The sequence below is a fragment of the Eleutherodactylus coqui genome, chromosome 5 (genome assembly GCF_035609145.1).
Source record: "Eleutherodactylus coqui strain aEleCoq1 chromosome 5, aEleCoq1.hap1, whole genome shotgun sequence".
Lineage (NCBI taxonomy): Eukaryota > Metazoa > Chordata > Amphibia > Anura > Eleutherodactylidae > Eleutherodactylus > Eleutherodactylus coqui.
Window position 1 is genome coordinate 184,769,078 of NC_089841.1, and position 26,442 is coordinate 184,795,519.

At 44.2% G+C, this 26,442-nt stretch overlaps 2 protein-coding genes across 4 annotated transcripts in view; one reads left to right on the plus strand and one right to left on the minus strand.

Moving 5' to 3' along the window:
- LOC136628203 (platelet glycoprotein VI-like) overlaps positions 1–26,442 on the plus strand; it is a 90,633-nt gene that overhangs the window by 55,890 nt on the left and 8,301 nt on the right. Inside the window, exons 2-5 of the mRNA XM_066603924.1 lie at positions 13,155–13,196; positions 13,302–13,337; positions 15,381–15,650; positions 16,428–16,715. Coding sequence (XP_066460021.1) covers positions 13,169–13,196; positions 13,302–13,337; positions 15,381–15,650; positions 16,428–16,715 — 622 coding nt within the window. The 5' untranslated portion in view covers positions 13,155–13,168. The remainder of the gene's footprint in view (positions 1–13,154; positions 13,197–13,301; positions 13,338–15,380; positions 15,651–16,427; positions 16,716–26,442) is intronic.
- The window catches only part of LOC136628202 (Fc receptor-like protein 5), a 54,270-nt gene that overhangs the window by 22,602 nt on the left and 5,226 nt on the right, over positions 1–26,442 (minus strand). Inside the window, exons 1-4 of one of the 3 annotated variants that reach the window (XM_066603923.1) lie at positions 11,016–11,035; positions 3,688–3,836; positions 2,789–3,079; positions 85–375 (exon numbers count right to left, since the gene is read on the minus strand). In XM_066603923.1, coding sequence (XP_066460020.1) covers positions 85–375; positions 2,789–3,079; positions 3,688–3,757 — 652 coding nt within the window. In that variant the 5' untranslated portion in view covers positions 3,758–3,836; positions 11,016–11,035. Of the gene's footprint in view, positions 1–84; positions 376–2,788; positions 3,080–3,687; positions 3,837–3,935; positions 4,098–11,015; positions 11,036–26,442 lie in introns of those variants that run through there. The other 2 variants (XM_066603921.1, XM_066603922.1) reach the window with 2 other exon arrangements.

The following is a 26,442-nucleotide window of genomic DNA, read 5'->3' on the forward strand; positions in this document are numbered from 1 at the left end:
TTGGGATCTTGGGGATCCAAACACTGAAAAAAATTGTTACCTAATAGAATGCCCTTTCTTTCCCTTCCGATTCCAATGCCATACCTGTCACAGTAATTGTTTGTTGCTTGCTTTTGCCAGAAGGGATTGTCCTCTGATGTCCTAGGACCAAGTATTCACAGTCATAAGTCCCAGAATCCTTGGTACTCAAGCTGGAAATGTGGTGTTGAGACTTTGATGTATCTTGGTAACTTTGTACTTTGCTTGTATCTTTGTAAAAATGGTAGGTAATCATGGAATTTATATTTGAATGTACACATTCCAGAGTCACGGTTTCTCCTTCAAAGTACAGGGATTGCTCTGGATTGACTGACAGGGAGGGTGTGGATGGCTGATCTAAAAAGAACAAAAAGTCTAAACATCACAATATGCACTGCAATGTACTATATGAAGAATTAGATCTTTCAAATTATTTCCCAAACTGTTTTTTTTTTATCCTAAAACAGTGTTAGTTCCAACTTTTTTTCCCAGGAACAGAGAGGGAGTATATAACATCCAGTGGTTCTTCTGTCGTGCCTTTGATCCATCCTTCCCAGGTCCCATTTTTAACTGTCCAAGATGGCCAGCACAATCTTCAGACTACCTAATCCCCACAGTGCATTGGGGGTATTTGACTGCCAATGCACCATACCTGCTCTTCGATTGGCCAGAGCTGCAGTAGGCATCTGGAAAATTGCTTCTACCATCTCACACAAGTGAACATAACCAGTGGATTGGAGGGGCGACAGAGAAGAACAACTGCAGGTAATATACACTCCTGTCCTGGCACAGAATGTTGTCCTGATCCAGAGGCTCACTTTACTGCATTGACTATATGTAGTATTGCAGTTGAGCTCCATTGAAGTGAATAATATATATACACAATGTAATATTATGTAATGTTAACAGTAAATTAGTCACTGGATTTTACTGTATTGTAATCACTTATATGGTCTGCAGAGTGCCCATGTAGACCACTATGTAGTCACTGTACGGAAGTAATACTGGTCTTCTGTAGATGTAAACACGATTACATGAGTTGGGATTCCCCCCTCTCCCCTCCCCCCCCCCCCCCCAGCATTGGCCTATAAGCTCAGGCCTGCCATGCTTATAGATAAATTCATCACTTATGATGTTACATTCCATGTTCCTATGATTAAAGTTTCAGAATAGACAAAAGGGATTTCATCCCAAAAAGTCAGAAATTGCCATATATTAGTAAATAAGTTACAACAATAGCCATTGTTTAGTAATTATGATAGCTTTAATTGGAGAAATATTGTCATTTTTCAGTGATGCTATAATGGGCATTTTTTGTGACAGTAGCAGCAGGAAGTGCAGCCATATTGGTTCCCTATTTTAATTAACTTCTCACCAACTGGCGGTGAAACTGTTAATTTGTTACTGATAGATTTTACTAGCTAAATTAGGATTCATGAGAACATAATGTACATCCTGTGGTCAAACTTGTAAAACTGTCAGCCCAAAGAATTAACAGTATCGCTAAAATAAAAAATATAAAAATATACTGACAAATGATTAGATTCTGCGGTGTAACTTACTAGTATGCAGCCACTTTTAGATAGAAATTTGCTTTGATGAGTCACTGCTTTCTATTAATCAATGATATTGCAATGTGTACTCTAGTCAGCATTCAATATAACGCTGTGTGTTATACTATATATATTTGTAATGTCTCGCTGCATATTTTAAGAATTTTAATCACAATGGAAGATTTCAAATAAAAGAGAGAAAAAAGAATGAAGCCAGTAGACAAAGCAGTATTAGGGCGCCTACCCACTTGCGTTTGCGATTTTCGTGCGTGAAAAATTAGCCAATCACAGCGCTCACTTTACTGAAGGCAGGGTATTCAAAGCCCCGTTATCAGAAGAAGCTGAGATGGTAGATGAGGAGGACTCTGCAGTTTGCCACAGCACCGCCGGAGATCATTGCCACAGCGCCGCAGCGGACCAGGCGAGTATAAGGCCCCCCTACCGAAAATAAGACACTGTGCCTTTTTGGGGGGAAAAATTAATATAAGACAGTGTCTTACTTTCAGGGAAACACAGTATGTCTAAAGGATATTAGTACAAATGTATTGAACAGATTGGATTATTAAAAAAACAGAATCAATCCACAAATAAATTTGTCCCTGTGAATTTATGACCATTCGTATAACAGATCAGTAAATCTCAGAGGATCAATCGCCCATAAGTTTCAAGACTTGAGATCACCTAAGTAGCTGACTGCAACCATTAGGCATTTTCTATTTGAAAAGTTCTGCTACATTCTAGAACTTAGAGAGACAAAGAATTATTTTGTTTCTATACAGATGTTTCATTGAAGAGGTGAGTCAACCAGCATTATTGTTTATAAGAGATGAGCGAGTATACTCGCTAAGGCACATTACTCGAGCGAGAATCTCTAAAGATTCGGGGGCCGGTGCGGGTGACAGGTGAATTGCGGCGGGGAGCGGGGGGGCGGGGGTAGAGAGGGAGAAAGATCTCCCCTCCGTTCCTCCCCGCTCTCCCCCGCTGGCCCCCGAATCTTTAGAGACGAGCCGGGAGATACTCGGCTAAGGCACTACTTGCTCGAGTAATGTGCCTTAGCGAGTATACTCGCTCATCTCTATTGTTTATGTCTTGTTTATAGCTAAAACACCAAAGTGCCCAATATCCCTGAGTTTTCATAACGAAGCATAGACTTAAAGATCAAACATATACAAAACATCCAAGTAAGCCAACACAATAGTAATGTACCTGCTTCTTACCTATTATAGACAGAAAGACAGGAAAGCTGACTTCTGATTCTTGCCTTCCTCTGGCATCTGATATATAGTACAGACAGGTGTAGGATCCAGCATCACTGTTTTTTGCTAAACTTATCTTATATTTGCTCCTAGAGGATGCCCCCGTCCCAGGAACTTCATTATTATTTTTGAAGAACTTGTATCCATGTATTGTGGAGTCAGCTGGGGCTTGACACTCTAGCAGCACTGCTTCTCCAGTTAGGAATGTAGTATAACTGGCCGAGAAGAAGATTTTTGGTCTCTGAAGAACAGCTTAAAAATAAAATAAAATAAAAAAATTTTTGGAAATTTTTTGTTTTTGGAAGAGCTTTGAATAGAGGGCTAGGATTCTGTGTTATGGTTATAGCTCCAACTATCACAGTTACTTATTATATAGCAAAGAGAGACTAACAACAGCTCAAATCTGATCTACAAGGGTGTGAAAACAGATGCATGGGTTAATCACTGAAAGCAGGAAAACATGTTAATTATGACACTACAATGTATTATGTTAAATATCAAAACTATGTAAAAATACTATAGAATGCGCCTGAAGCTAATATTTATACATTTTCTGTATTTTTAAATTGAACAAGCAGAATTTTTTTTTTTTTTACAGAGTCTAATTAGTATAATATTGTACTGTTTATGAGGCTTTTAGGTACAAAAACTGATTGTTGTGGGATCCCAAGAGACAAAGGGCAATGGCACAAAAGGAGTTTAAGTATCTTAGATCTGGGACACTAGATAAGGAGCTATTAAAAACATACACAGGACTCAACAATTGGATTGTGGACTCCAATGCTTCATCAATAAACTGAGCCCTTGCACTCATTATAAAGGAAACTGAATGGCACAGTGAAATGTATAAGTGCACTGACCTTCATACAAACCGAGCTCTACTAAAAGATAAAGCCATAAATGGAGGCATGCTTGGAGCACTTTATACATGGCGTAGGGATAAGGCAGTGTCCACACTAGTCAATACATCCTTGAGGTTACGTAAAATATTCAGTCCTTGATTGAAACCCTATAAGCAAAGAGAAAGTCAAGTTAGAATACAATGTAACAACCTTCCATCACTTTCCTATATAGCGTCTCTAAAACACAAATTTATTCGGGACATTACCTTTGTGCCTGACATCCAACAAACAGTTATTCTAAGTTGATGTGATATTTCTTTGGGGTGTTGGTCACAGCCCCTTCCTATTTTACACATCTAGGACTTCAGCCAGGAGCAAGAGTGATTCAGGAGAAGCCGAATTGTTACAAAAGAATCTCCCGCTGGCAGCTTGAGCCGGTGAACCAAAACAGGAAGGGAAGAGCAGAAGAGGAAACCTGATAATTACAGGAGTAATGCAGAAAGACATACTCTTTATATGCCCTTCTACCAAACAGTATCCTTCCTAATGAATACACAAAGAATACAGAATATGAAAGGGCACAGCCATATTTAGCATATCACTAGAGAGGAGCAAAAAGTTTCTTCTGGTTTGAAATTTCCGGTATTGTTGATTGAGGAAACAGAACATTTTCAGGTTCAGTCATGTTGAAACTTAAAACTGAACAGCCAATAAATAGTGTTGTTTGAAATCATGTTATACACTCGCCACAACCCTTCAGCATTGTCCTGGTACAAGACAGTGACCAAAGCAGAGCACAGCAGCTCTGTCACTCCGCGTAAGTCTGCCACAGTCATACAATTTGCTTACTATTTTGTTATATGTACCTCCAGTCTTGCTTCTTAGGATTTCCACCTTGCTAATATGCAGAATAAGCACCAGCAATATCTTGAGCTATCCATATATCATTCCATTTCCCACCCTATATCTCCTCACAGCGCATACAAAGTTACAAGCTATTTCATTGTATAAGATTCCAGTCTTCTCGCCATTCCTTTGTATCCTTTTCAAGATGTTAGATGAAAAACACCAGAAGAAAAAAATATTGCTTATTGTGTGTGCCAAAAAGTGTGCTGCTGTTCAAACTATAGAAAAAAAGAATTGTGTAAGTAAATTTGCGCTTTCCTAAGGGGGCCTTAACACTTGCGATCGCTATATCGCTGTTTTTTTAACGTGAATGTCAATAGGACTTTCAAATGTTAAAAATGCTTTGTACAAAAATTGCAAGTTTGTGCATTGCGATTTTTGTGCAATGCGTGTTTAATAGAGATGAGCGAGCGTACTCGTCCGAGCTTGATGCTCGCTCGAGTATTAGGGTGTTCGAGATGCTCGTTACTCGAGACGAGCACCACGCGGTGCTCGACTCCATTACATTTCCTTCCCTGAGAAATTTGTGCGCTTTTCTGGCCAATAGAAAGACAGGGAAGGCATTACAACTTCCTCCTGTGAGATTCCAGCCCTATACCACCCCTCTGCAGTGAGTGGCTGGGGAGATCAGGTGACACCCGAGTATTAAAATCTGCCCCGCCTGCGGCTCGCCTCAGATGCTCGCTGAGATAGATCAGGGAAAGTGCTGTCTTGCTGTAGCTGCTATAGGGAAAGTGTTAGGTGTTATTTTAGTCTTCAAGAACCCCAACGGTCCTTCTTAGGGCCACATCTGATCGTGTGCAGTACTGTTGAGGCTGCTTTTAGCAGTGTTGCACAATATTTTTTTTTTTTTGTATATCGGGCGTGCAGACCATTGCATCCTCAGTCTGCAGTCATTGTACAGACTATAGGGGCAGTACTGGTGAGGCAGGGACAGTGGTACAGGGAAAGAGGTATACTGGCTATATAGGCAGTGGGCTTTTTCCCCAAAAAATTGGGGGAAAATACTATATTTGGGCTGCCTGTGACCGTCTTCAGTTTACTGCGTGTCTGCTGGGGGTAGTAGTCGCTAATTAATACCCAGCTAAGCGTTACAGCAGGCTTGCGCATAATTGTTTCCTGGCTCTACTGTGTCCGTTACATGATCGCCGTCATCCCTCCAGAGGGAAACAGTATACATATATACGCTGCATACAGTGTCTGTCTGGTTTTTCACCTCACCATTTTAAAAAATTGAAGCAAAATACTTAAGGCCTACCACTGGCCTTTGGCCACTTGACTGGTTCTGCGCTGTGAATTCCAGTAGCTCAGTCATACGCACCTGGGTCTCACTACAGGCTTGCGCATAATTGTTTCCTGGCTCTGCTGTGCACTGCATAAGCGAAGTCAGCCTCCAACCACAGGCCAATAAGCGGCACATTTAATTACAGCGTTCTGTTTCTGCTCTACTCGTAATACACCATGCTGAGGGGTAGGGGTAGGCCTAGAGGACGTGCTCCCCCTATACTGCTGCTAGTGATATGTTACTGGGGCCTGTCCCTAATGCTACCGCTGAAATGTTACTAATTCTGGGCTCTGCCTATACCGCTGCTAATGCTATGTCACTGGGGTGTGGAAACGGAGGCTTCCCAAAGACATGATGGCGGCGAGGCCATTTCCCACCAACGCGGTTACTGTTAAGGTGCATATAACCACGGACACGTGGAGAGGACACGTAGTGCCTCAAAAACATCCCCCTCCTCCTCCAACAATGAAAACATTCTTGGCAAATACCTTTGCATTGGTCCGTCTGGTGGCAGACCAAGAATTTCACCTTTAACGACACAAGAGAGCCCCCCCACCATCCCCCCCGCCACGGCCCACTTAATCCTGGCCACATTCTGAAAACCAACTAAATAAAACAGCGCTACTAGGTCCGCAGTAACCACCACATTACCACCAACGCGGTTACTGTTAAGGTACATATTACCACTCTGACTGGGGCATGCACTGTGGGCCGAAGCACACCTGTATTGTATGTGACGTTAGCTCTGCTGAGCAGGGCACTGCAATGGGATACATTTATGTACCACCGGTGGGTTCCAGAGAGCCACCCATGCTGTGGGTCCACAGGGACTTCACATTACGGATTTGAACCTGTCAGTGTCTACGTATTAAAAACCCCGGTCAGACTGGGGCATGCAGTGTGGGCCGAAGACCACCTGCATTTAATCTGACGTTACCTCAGCCGTGCTGGGCAATGCATTGGGATTTATTTATGTAATGCTGGTGGCTTCCTGGGACCCACCCATGCTGTCAGTCCACACGGAGTTGTACCTGCCTGTGTCTACTTATAAAGAAACCCAGTCTGACTGGGGCATGCAGTGTGGGCCGAAGCCCACCTGTATTTAATCTGACATTAGCTCTACTATCCGGGGCACTGCATTGGGACAAACTACAGGAGCAATACAGCGCTAATGAGACGGGCACAGCTACGCTAGCATTGGAGTCTGCTGTAGGCATGCGATTGCTGAGGGTTTGTGCAGAGGCCTATGTCCTGGGTGCAGTGTAAGTCCGCTTCCAGCCTAGGATTGCTGAATCTGTGGGCTGAGGCCTATGCCGTGGGCGCGGTGCAAGTCTGCCATGTTTGGCCGCTCAGATCAATTTTTGGTTCATGTCTTGGGTTTCCTAGGACCCACCTATGCTGTTGGTGCAAACTTAGTTCCCATTGCGGTGTTTGACCTGTCTGGCACAAAGGCACTGACTGACTTGGGTAGGGGGCAGAGCGCTGACGGCTTTCCCCTTGCAGTGTGGATTGTGCTATGCGACACCTTGACAGAATGAATACTGTGTGGCACATGGATTCCCCATTGCTATGCCCACATTTGCAGCTCCTGACGGAGGTGGCACAGGATTGGAGTTCTCATTGCTTCTGTACAGCATTGTGGGCTATCGCTCCGCCCCTTTTAAAGAGGGTCGCTGCCTGGCCCTGCCAACCCTCTGCAGTGTGTGCCTCCGGTTCCTCCTCATGGCAGACGCACTTATAAATAGACATGAGGGTGGTGTGGCTATGAGGCCAGCGTGTGGCATGAGGGCAGCTGAAGGCTGCGCAGGGACACTTTGGTGTGCGCTGTAGACACTGGGTTGTGCAGGGGGGTTGGGCAGCATGTAACCCAGGAGAAGTGGCAGCGGAGTGTCATGCAGGCAGTGATTGTGCTTTGTTGAAGGTAGTGTGGTGCTTAGCTAAGGTATGCCTTGCTAATGAGGGTTTTTCAGAAGTAAAAATTGTTGGGGGGGGGGCCCACTCTTGCCGCTATTGTAGCTTAATAGTGGGACCTGGGAACTTGAGATGCAGCCCAACATGTAGCCCCTCGCCTGCCCTATCCGTTGCTGTGTCGTTCCCATCACTTTCCTGAATTTCCCAGATTTTCACAAAGGAAAACATTAGCGAGCATCAGCGATATACAAAAATGCTCGAGTCGCCCATTGACTTCAATGGGGTTCGTTACTCGAAACGAACCCTCGAGCATTGCGGAAAGTTCGACTCGAGTAACGAGCACCCGAGCATTTTGGTGCTCGCTCATCTCTAGTGTTTAACATTATAAAGTCTTATGGACATTCGCGTAAAAAAGAAAAAGCAGCAATATCACGATGGCAAGTGGGAAGGCCCCCTTAGACTCGCCCTTAGTAATGCCATAACAAACTGCTTGACCTAAGAGTCTATCACGCAGGAGCTCTCTGTGAATGCCAAGATTGCCAAGATCTGTATTCTAATGGTACTTGGCAGAAGCCCTTTCTCAACTCCATCCTGGATGAACTGCAAAACATCCTAAGCGTTGGCTCTGGAGTGACCACTTCCTTGGCTTGGCACTATGTCTTAGCCCTAAGATAGACCGGATTTGTAGAAGACCCAATAGACCTCATCAGGGAAGGCCTCTGGCTTAGGTTTTGCTGATATACATCTAAGAGCACAATCCATTGAGGAATTTAAGAGGGGACTAGACATCTATCTAGAGTGTTATGATATTTCAAGATATAGACATTAGGTGACCAGTGGATTATTGTTCTGGGTCTTACATTCAGGTAGGAACTATCAAAGGTTAATCCAGGGATTATTCTGACTGCCATTATGGAGTCAGGAAGGAATTTCCCCCCAAATGGGCTAATTGGCTTCTGCCTCTTGGGGTTTTTTGCCTTCCCCTGGATCAACAAGGGGCTGAAACAGGCTGAACTAGATGGACATTGTCTTCATTCAGCCTAACACACGATGTTACTATGTATGGCCACGCTTAGGTACAAGAAACTTCTAGATCAAGAGCCACAAAAATAATGAGACTGAGCTTACTGCAGACTTACCCAAACATGCAAGGCCAACTGTACATAAGAAGCCAGTGAACAGCTAAACTAACTCTGCCCTTATATAAAGAGTCTCATCAAGACCACACAGGGCAGGGAATATGAATATATGATTGCTTGCAATGAACTAGTCAGCTTAGAACTATAATGTAAATATGACTATACCACCAGGGAGTGCAACAGCAGTGCTTAAAAAAAATTATGGCCCCCAGGTTTCCTGTTAGGCTCACACCACATGTTATAAAAAACAGCCAAAAGCCTATAAAAATAGTCCCAATCATTTCACAGTCTTACATAAATGCTTCTACAAGTTAGTCTATAGTGTCAAATCTGTATTTGACATGTATGTAATAGTGTTGATTTTTAAATTGGTGACCAGAAAATTGTGAATCAAAAGCCAAAGTTGCCAAAATATTTTTTTCAGTGTGTAACCCTGATATGGAGCCAGTGTGCCATCATGTCAAACCAATAAGGTTCTATCAAATAGTATATACTAAATGCATTTCTTTTATTTTGTCATGACATACATGATGAATATTGGATTTGTTAGCATTCTTTTTTCTCTTCTTTACGCATGCATTTCTATACAAACTGTTCCCTATAGGGATTAATACAATATATAGCTTTTTCTATAAAGACTAAGTCAGGTTCTGCGGAGTTAAATCCACTAAGCCACACAATGATTTGGCTTCAGGCCAAATGCTGAGGTGACACCTGAGGAATTGGCCTTTGCAGCCGGGTCCCTAGGCCATTACTGAGGAAGTAATCCCAGTAGTGTGGCAACTGATGCTACTTTATGCCACAGTACAGTACTTGTGGGTATGAATGGGAGTGTAGTCAGACAGTCCAAGACAAGGTATGTGGCACACTTCAGGGAATAAGTCAGAGGTCAAATCACACTAAGCACACTGAGAATCTGTAACCGAGTGGAAACCAGATCAGTGTCAGCACTGTATGAAACTACACTCTGTTGGATATCTAGATTATGCTGCTGCACACAAGCTGTCCATCACAAAGCCATCATGATGTTTGCTCAGGTGTCCAAATACTTTTGGTGCAATGGCGTAATTTGCACTATTGAAGGAAGGGGGGGGTGTTGATAGGTTAAGGGGGGGTGTTGATAGGGGGGTGTTGATAGGTTAACGGCTCATTATTTACCATGACATCGAAGAGGTTGAATGTCTAGGATTGAAGTTATTGCCAATCCCTGATGTTGCAATGGGAGTGTAACTCCATTTTACAGCTAGCTCCTGCTGCAAATGTCGTAAGCCCAGCTCTTTCCTAGCAACGTATAAATATACATATACAGTATATGTCTATAATTTCAATACACCACAAAAAGGCAAATAAATAAACATTTGTACTCACACACATTGTGTACACATAAATTGAGACTTGATTTCCGTGTATTTTTCTTTCAAATATCCACCCTTAGGGCTCATGCACACAGACGGATTTTTGCTGCGGAATCTCAGGACTCTCTGCTTGCGGCTTCTGTAGCAATGTCCATCCATAGAATACAATGGGAAAGGGACTTTTCATGCACACGAGCGGAAACCAGTTGCGGTTTTCGCTCGCAGGTGAAAAATTGCAGCATGCTCGATCTTAGAGCGTTTTCTGTGCTAACAGCTTCCATTGAAGTCAATGGAAGCTGTCAGATCTGCGGCCCTTTTGCAATCATTATTGCGGAAAGGCTGTGGAATCTGCATCGTCACCTAGCAACGGCACGGGGGAAATCTGTACTGCGCATGTGCCCATCTGCAGTACAAAAGAAAAGAAGAAAGGGCAGGTAAGCAGTGTTGCGGGCAGCGGGCACAGGTGGAATCCGTCCGTGCCCATGTGCATGAGCTCTTTAGCAGTGATCACAGTATTTACTAATTAAACTTAATCCATATTCATCACAAACTGGCTTCTTTTGTTTGTTTCCAAAAACTGACAATTTGAGTCATGTAGTCGGTAGTGTGTATCTGTAATATAACATACTTGTGCACCGTATATTACAGGTTTTTTATAAACTACCTTTATAAATTTTGTAGTTAAGTTTTAGTAGCACTTCAGAATTTCTCCAAAAATGTTAAAAGTTCCCCTTTCTATTCAGATATTACCTTATTACCGAACTGGACCATCAGATAAGAGCTTCCAGCTAGCTCTCACGATGCAAGTAGCAGAACCTAATCGCTCTTTAATGTGACCTTCTGTACTCCTACAGTCTGCTGTAGCCCCATTTCCTGAACTGCGTGAACATCAATTGTCTAGCAAAATATAGTAGAGGACAGGAAACGTAGCTGTGTCATTTGTACGTCAGCCTACTAGATGCAGCTATATCTCCTGTAGACGGGGATACCGGGGTTATTTGTTGTAATCAAGGAGCTAACACTTTATTCCACCTACTGAACACAAGACGTGGCTTGTCACTGACCACAAGATTGGGATTTGTGTTGTTGAAACAATGCCCAACTTAAACAGGACCTACAGGACTAGTAGAACATGGTTGTGTTCTTCCAAAGATGATGCCACATCTGCTGATGGGTTATGTCGCGTATTGTAGTTCAGCTCTATAGAACTGAATAGGTTTCAGTGTAAATATCACACACAATCTGTGGACAAGTGCGGCACTCTTTTTGAAAGACAAGCATCTATAGTTCTCTAGTCTGGTACAACCTGGGCACTTTTAGGCCACCTTTACACGGCTGAGAAAATAGCACAAGATTGGTACGTTGCGAGACACTGAGATCTCACACAAATAAGAGCCCTATTCTTTTGAATGGGGTCATACTAATCGTGGCATATCCTATCTTTAGGTGTTCCCTTGGAATGCCCCGCCTATTCTTTTCAATGGGGCTGGCAAAGCATCGCATGATACGTGTGGTTTACAACACTGCTTCACAATTCACCAAAGGAATCTCCAATATAGTCACTGACAATGAAGCCCATGCACTACCCACCTATAACTGTACACTAATAATATAACCTGCAGTAACTGTCAAGAAGCACAGTCCCTGCTAAGAAATGTGGTTACAGCACAAACAGTGCAGACCAGCTCTGCGGTGCGAGTCTCAGTGACTTTACTATAACAATTGCCGTCTAATATAAAGTACTGATGTTCAGTTCACATGCATACTTGGTAAGGAGGTTCATGGCTGCAGATGGTTATCTCAACTCCCCCCTTACAAGCAGCGATGTAATTAGCATGTGGAGTTGTGGAATACTTTGTGGCTAAAAGCAAAGAAGGAAATTGAACATATATGTTTAGAGTTTTAGAATACAGGAAAAAAGTACTTGTAGGGGGAATTTTTCTAACTTATTTTTGTAACAGCTTCTTCTTTTTGGATTCTTCTACTTCTATTGTCCTTCAGAAAATCAAGAGCTACAGGCAGGTGAGTATAGTCAATTACCACCCTTCTGATATTGATATGTAAGTTAACAATAGGACAGCATAATAATTTGCTGTATAAATGATCATGTTAACTGTTCGATATGTTGTTTTTAATGTTTTTTTTTCAATTCTGTTGATTTATTTCATGAAGTTAACCCCTATATCATAGCTAGAGATGAGCGAGCGTACTCAGTTCGGGTGTTTTTGCACTCGAGCACCGCTTTTTCCGAGTAACTGACTACTCGGACGAAAAGATTCGAGGGGCGCCGGAGGTGAGCCGGGGGTTGCAGAGGGGAGAGGGAGGGGAGGAGAGAGAGAGAGCTCCCCCCTGTTCCTCACTGCTACCCCCTGCTCCACCACGCCGCCCCCACTCCCCGGCGCCCCCTGAGTCTCTTCGTCCGAGTAGTCAGTTACTCGGAAAAAGCGGTGCTCGAGTGCAAAAACACCCGAACCGGGTACGCTCGCTCATCTCTAATCATAGCCATTATAGTCAACACAGCTTGTAAAATAATCCAATAGATGCACTATAATGCACTGAGTGTATTATTAGCTTTCGAATCTAATGAAAGAATTTGTTTAGGAGACAAGCATATAGTTCTCAGTATTTGGTCTATGTATGTTTTTGACACATTTTGAGTGCTTCTGCTTGTTCATTTTAGCAATCGGTGGGTCTCAGCACTCAGACTCCCACCTATCCAAACGTTTGACATGTCAATAAGGCATGTCAAAAGTGTGTAAAAAGTTTCATTACCATTTAAATATATTTTAAAACTACTTCTCTGCAGAATGTAAACCCTGTTTAATAGCAGAAGAAACTTTTTTCTACATACATAACTTTTGAATTAAAAGCATTTTCCTGCCATCACAGGTCACCACAGTAGAATGAATATACACGTTATCATACTATTGGGTAAGTAAAGGCTACTGAAGGCTATTTACCATAAAGTTTATGATGATGATAGATGTTCAAGTTATGGACCAGATATACTATATGTGTGTATTCTTTGTCTTTCAGCTGGACTTTGCATGGCGGCCGTTGTGAGCAGCAGTGGTATTGGACTCAATTTCACATAACTTCTAACAATATTTGTTACAATTGTAGACATGAATGATATATAGCCATCTGAGCTGACTACTTATTTATTTATTTATTTTCACAAAAATCTATTTCAGGAAGTTAATGTCTAGAGAAGTAAGTTTAGTATCAGAATTACAGAAAAAATCCCCATAACACCAATAATGGTATGCAAGATACAGAACGAAAACCCTTCTGTTTTTTCTTAAACTGTGAAACAAAAGTAAAACCCTCTTAGGTTACTTACAGACATAGTGGAAAATAATGAAATCCAAGGATAGGTCGTCAGTAGTTCAGACCCAGACAACCTCTTTAAGGAAAAGCAAGTAAAGTAGGTGATTAAATGGGTTAAGGTCCATTTAGACACGATTATCGCTCAAAATTCGTTCAAAAGACATCTTTGAGCGATAATTGTTGAGCGAATTGTTAACAAAAACTACACAATGGCTGCTCGTTTAGATCCAACGGTTCTCACTCAAAAGACGTCTTTGAGAGAATTTTGAGTAAGAAACATTGGGTCTAAATGGGCCTTTAGTCCCATATAAGACATTTGTTGCATCTTCATAGCATATGCCATAAATGTCTGGTAAATTTAGATCCCTCTGTCCAGAACAGAGGACTCTCGACCTTACCCTACCTAGTCATGTGGCTGATGGCAGCTGCATCCAGATGGCGATTGAATGGAGACATGGCCAGAATTACGGAAACACCTGAGTATGCTGTGTTCTGCTGTTAATGTAACTCCCAGAGAAGTGAATGGGAATTACACAAATAGCGCAGCACAGCACGCTCTGCTCTTTCTGTAACTTGGGAGTTATGGAAAAAAAACATAGCTTTGTGATCTCTTCAGTAATCTCTCCATTCAATTGCTGTCTGGAAACAGAAGCAAACATCTGCTTCACCAGGTGGAACAGGTTCAGGGGACCCCCATTCTGGAGATTTCATAGGTTGGACCCACATTTATTAGACATTTATGGCATATTCTATAGGTATATTATTCATGTCTATAAAAGAAATACATCTCTGATACAGTATCTATCAAGATATACAGGGGGTTGACAAAAATATGGAAACACCATACAAAACACGTGGAATTTTAATCGTTAGCACTGAGCTGCCCTTTTGATCCCTGATTGGCTCAGAGCTTTCCTGCCAAATTTGTGTTTACGTCACCTCTTGCCCTGCTCTGGGTGGTTTTGGGAGCCAGCTGAGAAGCTCAAACCCCTGACCAATGGAACCTTGTTGCTCGGGCAGATGTTAACATTTGTAGGGCAGCATCTATATCATATTACACCCACTTAAAATTGGTCTCTACATGTCTTATTGAAATATGATTTATAATCCCATGTAATTTAAGGCATGCATTTCGTACGGTGTTTTCATATTTTTGTCCTCTTCCTGTATATTGCATTTCTACAACTACGGAAAAAAATATTCTTTTGCTGATCTGAAAAAAAGCTCAGTAAACTATAGAAGCAATATCTCTAAGTCTAGTCAGCTAGTGAATGCACCAGGTAGCAGAGGTTCTGTGACATTTGGACGATAAGTATAATACAAACCTTTTGGCGCTATTTTATGCAAGCTTGTGTAGAAAATCTCAACATGGTAGGAAAAAGTAGTAGATCAGAGTAAAAAAAAACAAAATTGTATTATCCATGGTAAAGATCTCATGACCCTCATTGCATTGGGACCCAGATGATTCTCAGTCTGCTTATGCTCCCTCATTGTAACCCTATCAAACTATCGAGGAACCCTTTTATAATTTATTCAAGCATAAAAAGAAGAAACACATTACGTTCTGCTATTTAATAGTTAGTAATAGTTCAGGAATACTTCAAGTAAGTATAGTAAGTGTCTAAGGGGTTGTCTATCCACTTAAAACAAAAAATGCTTACAATGCTTTAAAATAATAAAAGTAGTATATCATCAGGGTCTCTCATTCAGTCAGTCCCTCGGACTGTAAGTTATAAATGTAATATAATATATTCAATGTAAAACAAAATGATATTTGTCTTCCAGATATAGTTCCTCCACCAAAACTCAGCGCATCCCCTGATTATGCAGTCTACTATAAAGGAGAGCAGGTGACCCTGACTTGTAACACCCATGAAAAATACAGGAAGGCTTACGTTACTTTTTATAAAAACTCTAAATACATCCCAACTGATACCAAGAAAACCTATAGCATCCATGGCATGGAGGACTCTGATGTAGGGAAGTATGTCTGTGACTTCTGGACTGGCAGTCATTCATCTCCCAGAAGTAATGAAGTCTTGCTACAAACGTCTGGTGAGGATTTCTTCTTTTGCAGAAAACAGAACAAAAAATACTATAAGATGTGCTGCTTCTTCTTCTTCAGTATGTACAGTATATCCTATTAAACCACTGTATCAGTTCTAGGACGTTTCTAAGTTCATGTATCCCTAAGGCTTTATTCAGACGACCGTATGCGTTTTTACTTTCACCCATATGCACCGTATTATCATATGAATGATTAATTATCACGATCCAATCCCAAACTGTAAGTGCGTATTTTCAGCCATTCATGTGGGCGGCTGTTGCCTATCAGCAAAAAATACGCAGAAGCGTGGAAAACCATTGATCACTGTAAAATGCTCAAAATGACTAATAATGCTTAAAGAGGCCAGCTGTGTTCTTTTTTTTTCCAGCGTTGTACACAGGAAAACTCCCTCCCTTATTTTTCCACTTCCATTGAAGTTTATGGGAGCTTCCTGCATACCCTTGGCAAAACATAGGGCAAGACCTATCTTTTGAAGCAACATATAAAATTGGTGACCAAAAACAGTCGCGCATGTGCTATTTTTCCCGGGGTGACGATCTTGTTACATGCCCAAAAATTGTTCATCTGAATGAATACATTGTAATCCAGTGCTTTGGACGGTCGCAATTTTGGGGTGATTTTTTTATGTGGCTAAATACCGGTATACATACGGTTGTGTGAATACGGCCTTTATAAGTACTTTCTGAGTAGGAATGGGGAATGTACTATAATGTTGTAATTAACTTTTAGCCATGAGAGCTCATTTATTACACTTTATCTTGCAGACAAGTTACTTCCTCCAGTTATTTCTCTCAATCCTTCACTGTCTGTGTACCCCAGGGGAGAACTAGTTACCCTAGTATGTTCTCCACCCAAGCGTATAGAAGTGAAGAGGATTCGGTTCTACAAGGAAGAAAATGTTCAACTTTCAGAGGAGACAGACAAAAACACATATGTGATCTCTGCATCTAGTGAAGAGGTTGCTGGAAGATATTCTTGTACGTACTTCATAGAAATGCAACAGAAATGGAGGTCTTCACCATCTAGTGAATATATCGTAGTAAACGTATCTGGTAAGTGTTTAGCTAACATTGATCTACTAAATAGCCCTTTTACATGGGCAGAGAATCTCATGATTCTCAATTGCCCGTTGGAATGAGCTAGTGATGTCATCACCAACTTGCTTGTGTTTGGGCAGCCCGTTTAGACTGCATGATTGTCATTGAATATTGTGCAGCCATAGCACGATAAGTGCCCGAGCCGGGGCTGATTATCATGCTGGCTGAAGCTCAACAACAAGCAAGAACCTCACGTTTCTTGCTCATCATTCAGTTGTTGGCTCATGTTTAAACTGAACAATAATTCATTCTGTGTAAATGGGGATGGCAGAGTTCATGCACAACAATACTCAGATATAGGTCAGGACAGACATCCTAAGGAAAAGTTTGGGTCAAAGACAAAATAGCAAACACAAAACACCTCCACAAGTAATCAGGGAAGAATGAACCCTGTTAGTCAGGCAAGGTGAGGCAGTTCTGAGCAAGTTTATATAATCAGAGATACTTGGCTATGGCTGACCACCATGCTTGTTAAGGCTGCATTCATGCAGTACAGTTGAGGGGCGGTTAAAACCATGAACCATGCTGGAAAAACTCCATGAGGTTTTGATATCTGATTGTAGTTTTTACTGCAACTGTCTTGAAAACTACGTAAAGCCGCATGCAAATTTGTGGCTGTCTTCATAATTCCCTGCCACCACATACAACTAAGTTAGGGTCAGTGGGTGCCAGAACTTTTAGGACAAAGTATTATAGACTTTTATGACAGTAGATATGCTATAAAAGTGCAGATGGAAATATCCCTTTAATTATTAACCCTTTCCAATCCACTGCCTGATATCTAAAGACATTCTGATTGAAGGCTGTATAGCTCTGATGTCGGAAGACATCCGGCAGGGTATTCTTACTGTAGATTACTGGCCACTCTGTTATCGGGGGCCTCTCCAGCATGTTACATACTGCAGTACTGGCTCTAGGCAGCAGATGGTGCCATTGTATATTATCAAAATGGGAAAGCCCCCTAGGAAACCCTGAATCCAAAATTAGATTGTAAAGGGTTAATGCTTGTTATTGTGTGTTCCTCTACTCTCTACAATATGTTCACTCTGGTATTGATGTGTTAATTACTCCTATATCTTCCATGTTGATGATGAAGACAGTAGTTATGACATGCTCCAAATAAAGGTAAAACAAGAACAGTGTGTTCCCCACAAGGTCTGAGTGCTGATGCTTCTGTTTATATCTGCAACTTTTTGGGTGGAAGATGCCACTTTAAGGCAAGTCATCAGAGTTTCTGTTTAACAAGTACTTCAGGATGTTTTAAGGTGGATACGTTAAATGAATACAAAAAGTTGGATGTGACCAGTGCCTGAGTGATATGAATTGTGCCATCTTGGGAAATCTGTCAACCATTATCCAAATGACAGAACAATTAGAAAATTAAAGGAATCCAAGAAGGCAACTCTTCTGCCTATTTAATGTCTATAACCTATAATGTCATAGTGCTCTAAAAAAACTCAGGTCATTGATAAATACATTGAACAGAATGGGGCCTAATATTGAACCCTGTGCCACACGATGAGCAACAGAGGCCCAATCAGAGTACGAACCATTTATTATCACCCTCAGCTAAGATTGTTTTTGTTACTATTTGGGCACAAAGGTGTAATGTAGAGGTTTGCAATGATGAAGGGTGGCAGTTATTTGGATCATTAGAGAGAGAGGTTAGTTACGTACTTCAATTCAACATCAGCATCCTCCAGAGCATCTGTCTGTATTGTAAGGAGGGTGCAAGTGGAGGCTAAGAAAAACAGAGAGCATCTCACTTGATTATCACCTTATTACATACATAAAAAATAGCTATATTGTATACAATCATGTAAATAAGGATGCACCATGTGAAGTTTTTGTTTATTTTTTAACATATTCAAACCATATATAAAGATGAAGGTGATGTAACGAAAGAGAGAATAATTAACTTTGTAATTATTTTGGAACAAAAAATACATAAACAGATATCAATTACTCTTCTACTATGATTTTGCTTAGTGCTTTAGGGGTTTTAGGGCTTTTCAATCTTTTTCTGTTGGAGCCTTACAATGTCTGGGCTTCACTCATAGAAAATCTTTAAAATGTAACTAACTCACATTTGTGTCCCCTTCGTGCTGCAGTCATTTTTTCCTTTGGATTTTCGTGTTTTTTATCTTTGCCTTCCAAGTGCTATAGCTTTTTTATTTCTCTGTCGCCACGGCCATATGGGATTGTTTTTTGCAGAACAAGTTGTATTTTTTAATATGTATTGTATTTAAAAGCTTCAAAGAGTAACTAAAGTTTCTTTGGGTTATAGGGGGTATTTGAGTTGTATATATAATTTGAATACACTTAGGGCTCACATCCACTGGCGTTTTTTTGTCTTGTGCTGCAAGAGCAAGTGAAAACACTGACTTTGCAGCGCAAGAAAAATGCTGCGATATCGCCAGTGGTCTTTACTGGGGCCAGCGGCAGCAGCGCTAGCCCCATTAAAAACATAGGGAGAATATCGCTGACTTTTTCTTTTACAGCTGTGGCAGCTGTGGCAGGAGTCCAGCATGCTAACCCATTGCTGTCAATGGGGTTAGCGCTGCTGCCGGCCCCATTGAAAGCAGTGGTTTTATAGCAACCCCCGCAGCATGATTTTCAGTGAAGGGTTTGAAATATAAGCCCTTCCCTGAAAATCATCCCTAGCTGGTTTAAAAAAAGCAAAAAAAAACTTTACTCACCTCTCCACCGCGTCCTCCGGCTGACTCCCCTGCACTGCTGTCCAGCACTTTCAGCAGCTGGGGATTTAAAAATGACAGCCAATTACAGGCAGCGCTTAGCTATTCATTGATTTGGATTGATGAATAGCTAAGCGCTGGCTGTAATTGGCTGAGCGCTCGGTCAATCAGCACAGCCCTTTCAGGAGGCGGGGATTTCCCCGCCTGCTGAAAGTGCTGGACAGCAATGCAGGGGAGCCAGCCGGAGGATGCGCCGGAGCGGCGGAGAGGTTAGTAAAGAATTTATTTTGCTTTTTTAACCAGCTAGGTATGATTTTCAGGGAGGGGCTTATATTTCAAGCCCCAAAAATCATGCTGCGGGGGTTGCCACAAAACCACTGCTTTCACTGGGGTCGGCAGCAGCGCTGACCCCATTGAAAGCAATGGGATAGTATGCTGGACTTCTGCCACAGCTGTGACAGAAGTCTGTAACATTCTGCCTGTGTTTTCAATGGGGCTAGCGCTGCTGCCGCTGGCCCCATTGAAAACAGCGGCAATATTGCAGCATTTTTCTTGTGCTGCGAGGCGAGTGTATTTTTAATCACTCTTGCAGCGTAAGAAGAAAAAAAACGCCAGTGAGTGTGAGCCCTTAATCAGACCCAAACAGTGCTGTTGCCTCTGTAAGGTTCCATATTCTCCCCTAGAAAAAATATTTCTAGGGGAAATTACGAACATACTATAATGCAGCATGCAATGGAGGGTGCCCCATTTTTTATTTATTAATATATTCTTTAAGGAATACATATAAGCTACAATTGCTGATTGTTGAGCAGTAGACATAAAACTAGATATCTGAAGACACAGATTCAGAAATTTATGATTAATGAATAGAGATGAGCGAGCGCACTTGTCCGAGCTTGATACTCGTTCGAGCATTAGGGTGTTCGAGATGCTCGTTACTCGAGACGAGCACCACTAGGCACTCGACTCAATTACATTTCCTTCCCTGAGAAATTTGCCCCCTTTTCTGGCCAATAGAAACACAGGGAAGGCATTACAACTTCCTCCTGTGACGTTCCAGCCCTATCCCACCCCCCTGCAGTGAGTGGCTGGCGAGATCAAGTGACCCCCGAGTATTTAAATCTGCCCGCCCGCAGCTCGCCACAGACACACGCTAAGAGAGATCAGGGAAAGTGTTGTTGCTGGTGCTGTTATAGGGACAGTGTTAGCGTCTTCAAGAACCACAACGGTCCTTCTTAGGGCCACAGCTCACCTAGTGCATTACTGTTGTGGCTGCTGTGAGCAGTTTTGCACATTTTTTTTTTTATGTATATCGGGCGTGCAGGCTATAGCGTTCTCAGGCTGCAGTCTGTACTTGAGTATAGGGGCAGTATTGGTCAGGCAGGGACAGTAATAGTGTAGAATCCTGTCTACAAGAACCCCAACGGTTCTTTTTAGGGCAACCTGTGACCGTGTGCATTTAACTCCGTGGTTGCTGGGAGTTGTAGTACCTGTAGTGGCTGCTGTGAGCACTTTTGCACAATTTTTTTTAAAATGTATATCGGGCGTGCAGGCTATAGCGTTCTCAGACTGCAGTCTGTACTTGAGTATAGGGGCAGTATTAGTCAGGCAGGGACAGTGGTAGTGTAGAATCCTGTCTACAAGAACCCCAACGGTTCTTCTTAGGGCAACCTGTGACCGTGTGCATTTAACTCCTGGGAGTTGCTGGGAGTTGTAGTACCTCAGTATTGCACAGCAGAGCCTGCGTGCAGCCTGCATTTAAACATTTTGCTGTCCGCACTTTGCGTTGCGTCAGTTCAGTCTGCCTCTAAGTCTACACCAAGAAACCACACATTTTCTACAACGCTCTGTGTTATACGTGTGCTGTTTCACAAGTACACGGTGTGCCCGACGCCCATAGGTTGAAAGTGCAATACACACTGCATAGCATCAGCCTGCATTGCATCGAAAAAAAAGTAGATTTAAAAAAGAAATCCTTTTTACGGCTACCGGTGACCCAGTGCATTTGCCTGCGTGGCCTGTGGGACTTCACGTCCATCCAAACTGCATAGTTCACAGCAAGGCCTAAGTGCAGCCTTCCTTATTATTTATCTCTGGCTTCATTTTGCGTTATATTACCCTTGGCAGCCACCAACTGCGTGGCAATAATTCACAAACATTTTTACACCGCTCTGTCTCTGCTCGATTCTTAATCCAGCATGCTGAGGGGTAGGGGTAGGGGCAGAGGACGTGGACGCGGTCGAGGACGCAGAGTCCCAAGTGAGGGTGTGGGCATAGGACGAGTTCCTGGTCCAGGTGAATCGCAGCCGGCTGCTGCAGGAGAGGACAGCTTCTGGGGTCCCCAGCTTCATATCGCAATTTTTGGGTCCACGTCGTAGACCTTTATTAAAAAATGACAGTGTGAGCAGGTCCTGTCGTGGATGGCAGAAAGTGCATCAAGCAATCTATTAACCACCCAGTCTTCTACGCCGTCCACTGCTGCAACTCTGAATCCTCTGGCTGCTGCTTCTCCTTCCTCCCAGCCTCCTCACTCCATGAAAATGACACATTCTGAGGAGCAGGCAGATTCCCAGGAACTGTTCTCTGGCCCCTGCCGAGATTGGGCAGCAATGGTTCCTCTCCCACCGGAGGAGTTTGTCGTGACCGATGCCCAACCTTTGGAAAGTTCCCGGGGTCCGGGGGATGAGGCTGGGGACTTCCGGCAACTGTCTCAAGAGCTTTCAGTGGGTGAGGAGGACGATGACGATGAGACACAGTTGTCTATCAGTGAGGTAGTAGTAAGGGCAGTAAGTCCGAGGGAGGAGCGCACAGAGGATTCGGAGGAAGAGCCGCTGGATGATGAGGTGACTGACCGCACCTGGTGTGATAAGCCAACTGAGGACCGGTCTTCAGAGGGGGAGGCAATTGCAGCCGCAGGACAGGTTGGAAGAGGCAGTGGGGTGGCCAGGGTTAGAGGTAGGGCACGAGCGAATAATTCACCAGCTGTTTCCCAAAGCACCCCCTGCGCCAAGCCACCGTGCAGAGGCCAAGGCACTCAAAGGTGTGGCAGTTTTTCACGGAGACGCCGGACGACCGACGAACAGTGGTGTGCAACCTTTGTCGCGCCAAGATCAGCCGGGGAGCCACCACCACCAGCCTCACCACCACCAGCATGCGCAGGCATATGATGGCCAAGCACCCCACAAGGTGGGACGAAGGCCGTTCACCGCCTCCAGCTTGTTCCACTGCCTCTCCCCCTGGGCCCCAACCTGCCAATGAGATCCAACCCACCTCTCACTACACAGGCACGACCGTCTCCTGGCCTGGACCCACACCCTCACCTCCGCTGTCCTCGGTCCCATCCAGCAATGTCTCTCAGCGCAGCGTCCAGCTGTCGCTAAGAGAATCGTTGGAGCAAAAGCGCAAATACGCCGCCACGCACCCGCACGCTCAAGCTTTAAATGTCCACATAGCCAGATTGATCTGCCTGGAGATGCTCCCGTACAGGCTGGTGGAAACTGAGGCATTCAAAAACATGATTGCGGCGGCAGCCCCGCGCTACTCTGTCCCCAGTCGCCACTATTTTTCATGGTGTGCCATCCCAGCCCTGCACGACCACGTCTCACGCAACATCGTATGCGCCCTCACCAACTCAGTTACTGGCAAGGTCCACTTAACAACAGACACGTGGACAAGTACAGGCGGGCAGGACCACTATATATCCCTGACGGCACATTGGGTGAATTTAGTGGAGGCTGGGACCGAGTCAGAGCCTGGGACCGCTCATGTACTACCCACCCCCAGAATTGCGGGCCCCAGATCGGTGCTGGTATATGCAGCGGTGTATGCCACCTCCACTAAACCTTCCTCCTCCTCCTCCTCCTCCAACGCAACCTCTACCTCGCAATCAAGACTTGTCAGCAGCAGCACGTCGCCAGCAGTCAGTGTCGCGCGGCGCGGCAGCACAGCGGTGGGCAAGCGTCAGCAGGCCGTGCTAAAACTACTCAGCTTAGGAGAGAAGAGGCACACGGCCCACGAACTGTTGCACGGTCTGACAGAGCAGACCGACCGCTGGCTTTCGCCACTGAGCCTCCAACCAGGCATGGTCGTGTGTGACAACGGCCGTAACCTGGTGGTGGCTCTGCAGCTCGGCAGCCTCACGCACGTGCCATGCCTGGCCCACGTCTTTAATTTGGTGGTTCAGCGGTTTCTGAAAGGCTACCCACACTTGTCAGACCTCCTCGGCAAGGTGCGCCGGGTCAGCGCACATTTCCGCAAGTCCAACACGGACGCTGCCACCCTGCGCACCCTGCAACATCAGTTTAATCTGCCAGTGCACCGACTGCTTTGCGACGCGCCCACACGGTGGAACTCTACGCTTCACATGTTGTCCCGGCTCTATGAGCAGCGTAGAGCTATAGTGGAATACCAACTCCAACATGGGCGGCGAAGTGGGAGTCAGCCTCCTCAATTCTTTACAGATGAGTGGGCTTGGATGGCAGATATCTGCCAGGTCCTTGGAAACTTTGAGGAATCCACCCTGATGGTGAGCGGCGATGCTGCAATCATTAGTGTCACCATTCCCCTGCTATGCCTGTTGAGAAGTTCCCTGCAAAGCATATAGGCTGATGCTTTGCGGGCGGAAACGGAGGCGGGGGAAGACAGTATGTCGCTGGATAGTCAGAGCACCCTCATGTCTATATCTCAGCGCGTGGAGGAGGAGGAGGGGGAGGAGCCTGAGGAGGAAGAGACAGCTGGGCCCACTGCAGAGGGTACCGATGCTGCTTGCCTCTCATCCATTCAGCATGTATGGCCTGAGGAGGAGGAGGAGGAGGATACTCAAAGTGATCTTCCTAGTGAGGACAGCCATATGTTGCATACAGGAACCCTGGCACACATGGCTGACTTTATGTTAGCATGCCTTTCTCGTGACCCTCGTGTTAGACGCATTCTGGCCACTACGGATTACTGGGTGTACACACTGCTTTACCCACGGTATAAGGAGAACCTTTCCGAACAGGAAAGGGGTTTGAGAGTGATGCAATACCACAGGGCCCTGGTGGACAAACTGATGGTAAACTTCCCATCTGACAGCGCTAGTGGCAGAAGGCGCAGTTCTGAGGGCCAAGTAGCAGGGGAGGCACGGAGATCAGGCAGCATGTTCAGCGCAGGCAGGGGAACACTCTCCAAGGCCTTTGCCAGCTTTATGGCTCCCTAGCAAGACTGTCTCACACCTCCCCAGTCCAGGCTGAGTCGGAGGGAGCACTGTAAGAAGATGGTGAGGGAGTACGCAGCCGATCGTACCACCGCCCTCCGTGACGCCTCTGCTCCGTACAACTACTGGGTGTCAAAGCTGGACACGTGGCCCGAACTCGCGCTGTATGCCCTGGAGGTGTTGGCTTGCCCTGCGGCTAGCGTCTTGTCAGAGAGGGTGCTTAGTGCAGCTGGGGGAATCATCACGGACAAGCGTACCCACCTGTCAACTGACAGTGCCGACAGGCTTACACTCATAAAGATGAACAAAGCCTGGATTTCCCCAGGCTTCTCTTCTCCACCAGCGGACAGCAGCGCTACCTAAAGACCTTTGTTAATCTGTGTATGATATTCATCCTCCTCCTCCGGCTCCTCCACCTGAAATCTCTCGTAATCACCGCGAATGGGCAATTTTTCTGTGGGCCAAAAGGCTCATATAACTTTTCTAAATAATATTTATCTGTTTCAATTCTCATTAAAGCATTGAAACTTCCACCTGAACCAATTGTTTTTTAGACTGGGCTGCCTCCAGGCCTAGTTAAAAATTAAGCCACAGTACGCTAAGCGATTAATGGGTTTCACCTGCCCTCTGGGTTGGGCATGGGCAATTTTTCTGGCGTACATTTTGTACTGTCGGTACAACAATTTTTCGGGCCCTCACCTACAATGTAATCAAAGTAATTTTTATGGGCTTCGCCTGCACTCATGGTACACCACTTTGTCTGGGGTTGGCCTACACTTTTGCTACAGAAATGTAACTCTGTTTTGCCTACCTATACTTCTGCCACAGTAATGTTACAGGGGTCTGACTATACTTCAGCAACAGAAATGTTACTTCGGTCTGCCGATACTTCTGCTCCTGAAATGTTACCTTGGTTGGTGTATACTGTTACTACTGTAATTTTACTAATACTGGGCTCTGCCCATAATGCCTCAACGGAAATGTTACTGGGGCAGGTCTATACTGCTATAACAGAAATCTAACTAATAGTGGGCTCTGCCCATACTGCTTCTACGTTAATGTTACTGGGGCCTGTCTATACTGCTACTACTGAAATCTTACCAATACTATGCTCTCCCTACACTGCTGCCAGGGAAATGTTTATCTGCTGCTTTGCCCATACTGCTTCAACGTAACTGTTACTGGGGTCTGACGATACTGCTACTACTGAAATCTTACCAATACTATGCTCTCCCTACACTGCTGCCATGGAAATGTTTATCTGCTGCTTTGCCCATACTGCTTCAACGTAACTGTTACTGGGGTCTGACTATACTGCTACTACTGAAATGTTACAAATGCTGTGCTCTCCCTACACTGCTGCCAGGAAAATGTTTATCTGCTGCTTTGCCCATACTGCTTCAACGTAACTGTTACTGGGGTCTTGGGGTCTGACTATACTGCTACTACTGAAATGTTACAAATACTTTGCTCTCCCTACACTGCTGCCAGGGAAATGTTTATCTGCTGCTTTGCCCATACTGCTTCAACGTAACTGTTACTGGGGTCTGACTATACTGCTACTACTGAAATGTTACAAATACTTTGTTCTCCCTAAACTGCTGCCAGGGAAATGTTTATCTGCTGCTTTGCCCATACTGCTTCAACGTTAAAGGGGTTGTCCCGCGCCAAAAGGGTTTTTTTTTTTTTTCAACAACCCCCCCCCCCCCCCCCCCCCCGTTCGGCGCGAGACAACCCCGATGCAGGGGTTAAAAAAGAACACCGGACAGCGCTTACCTGAATCCCCGCGCTC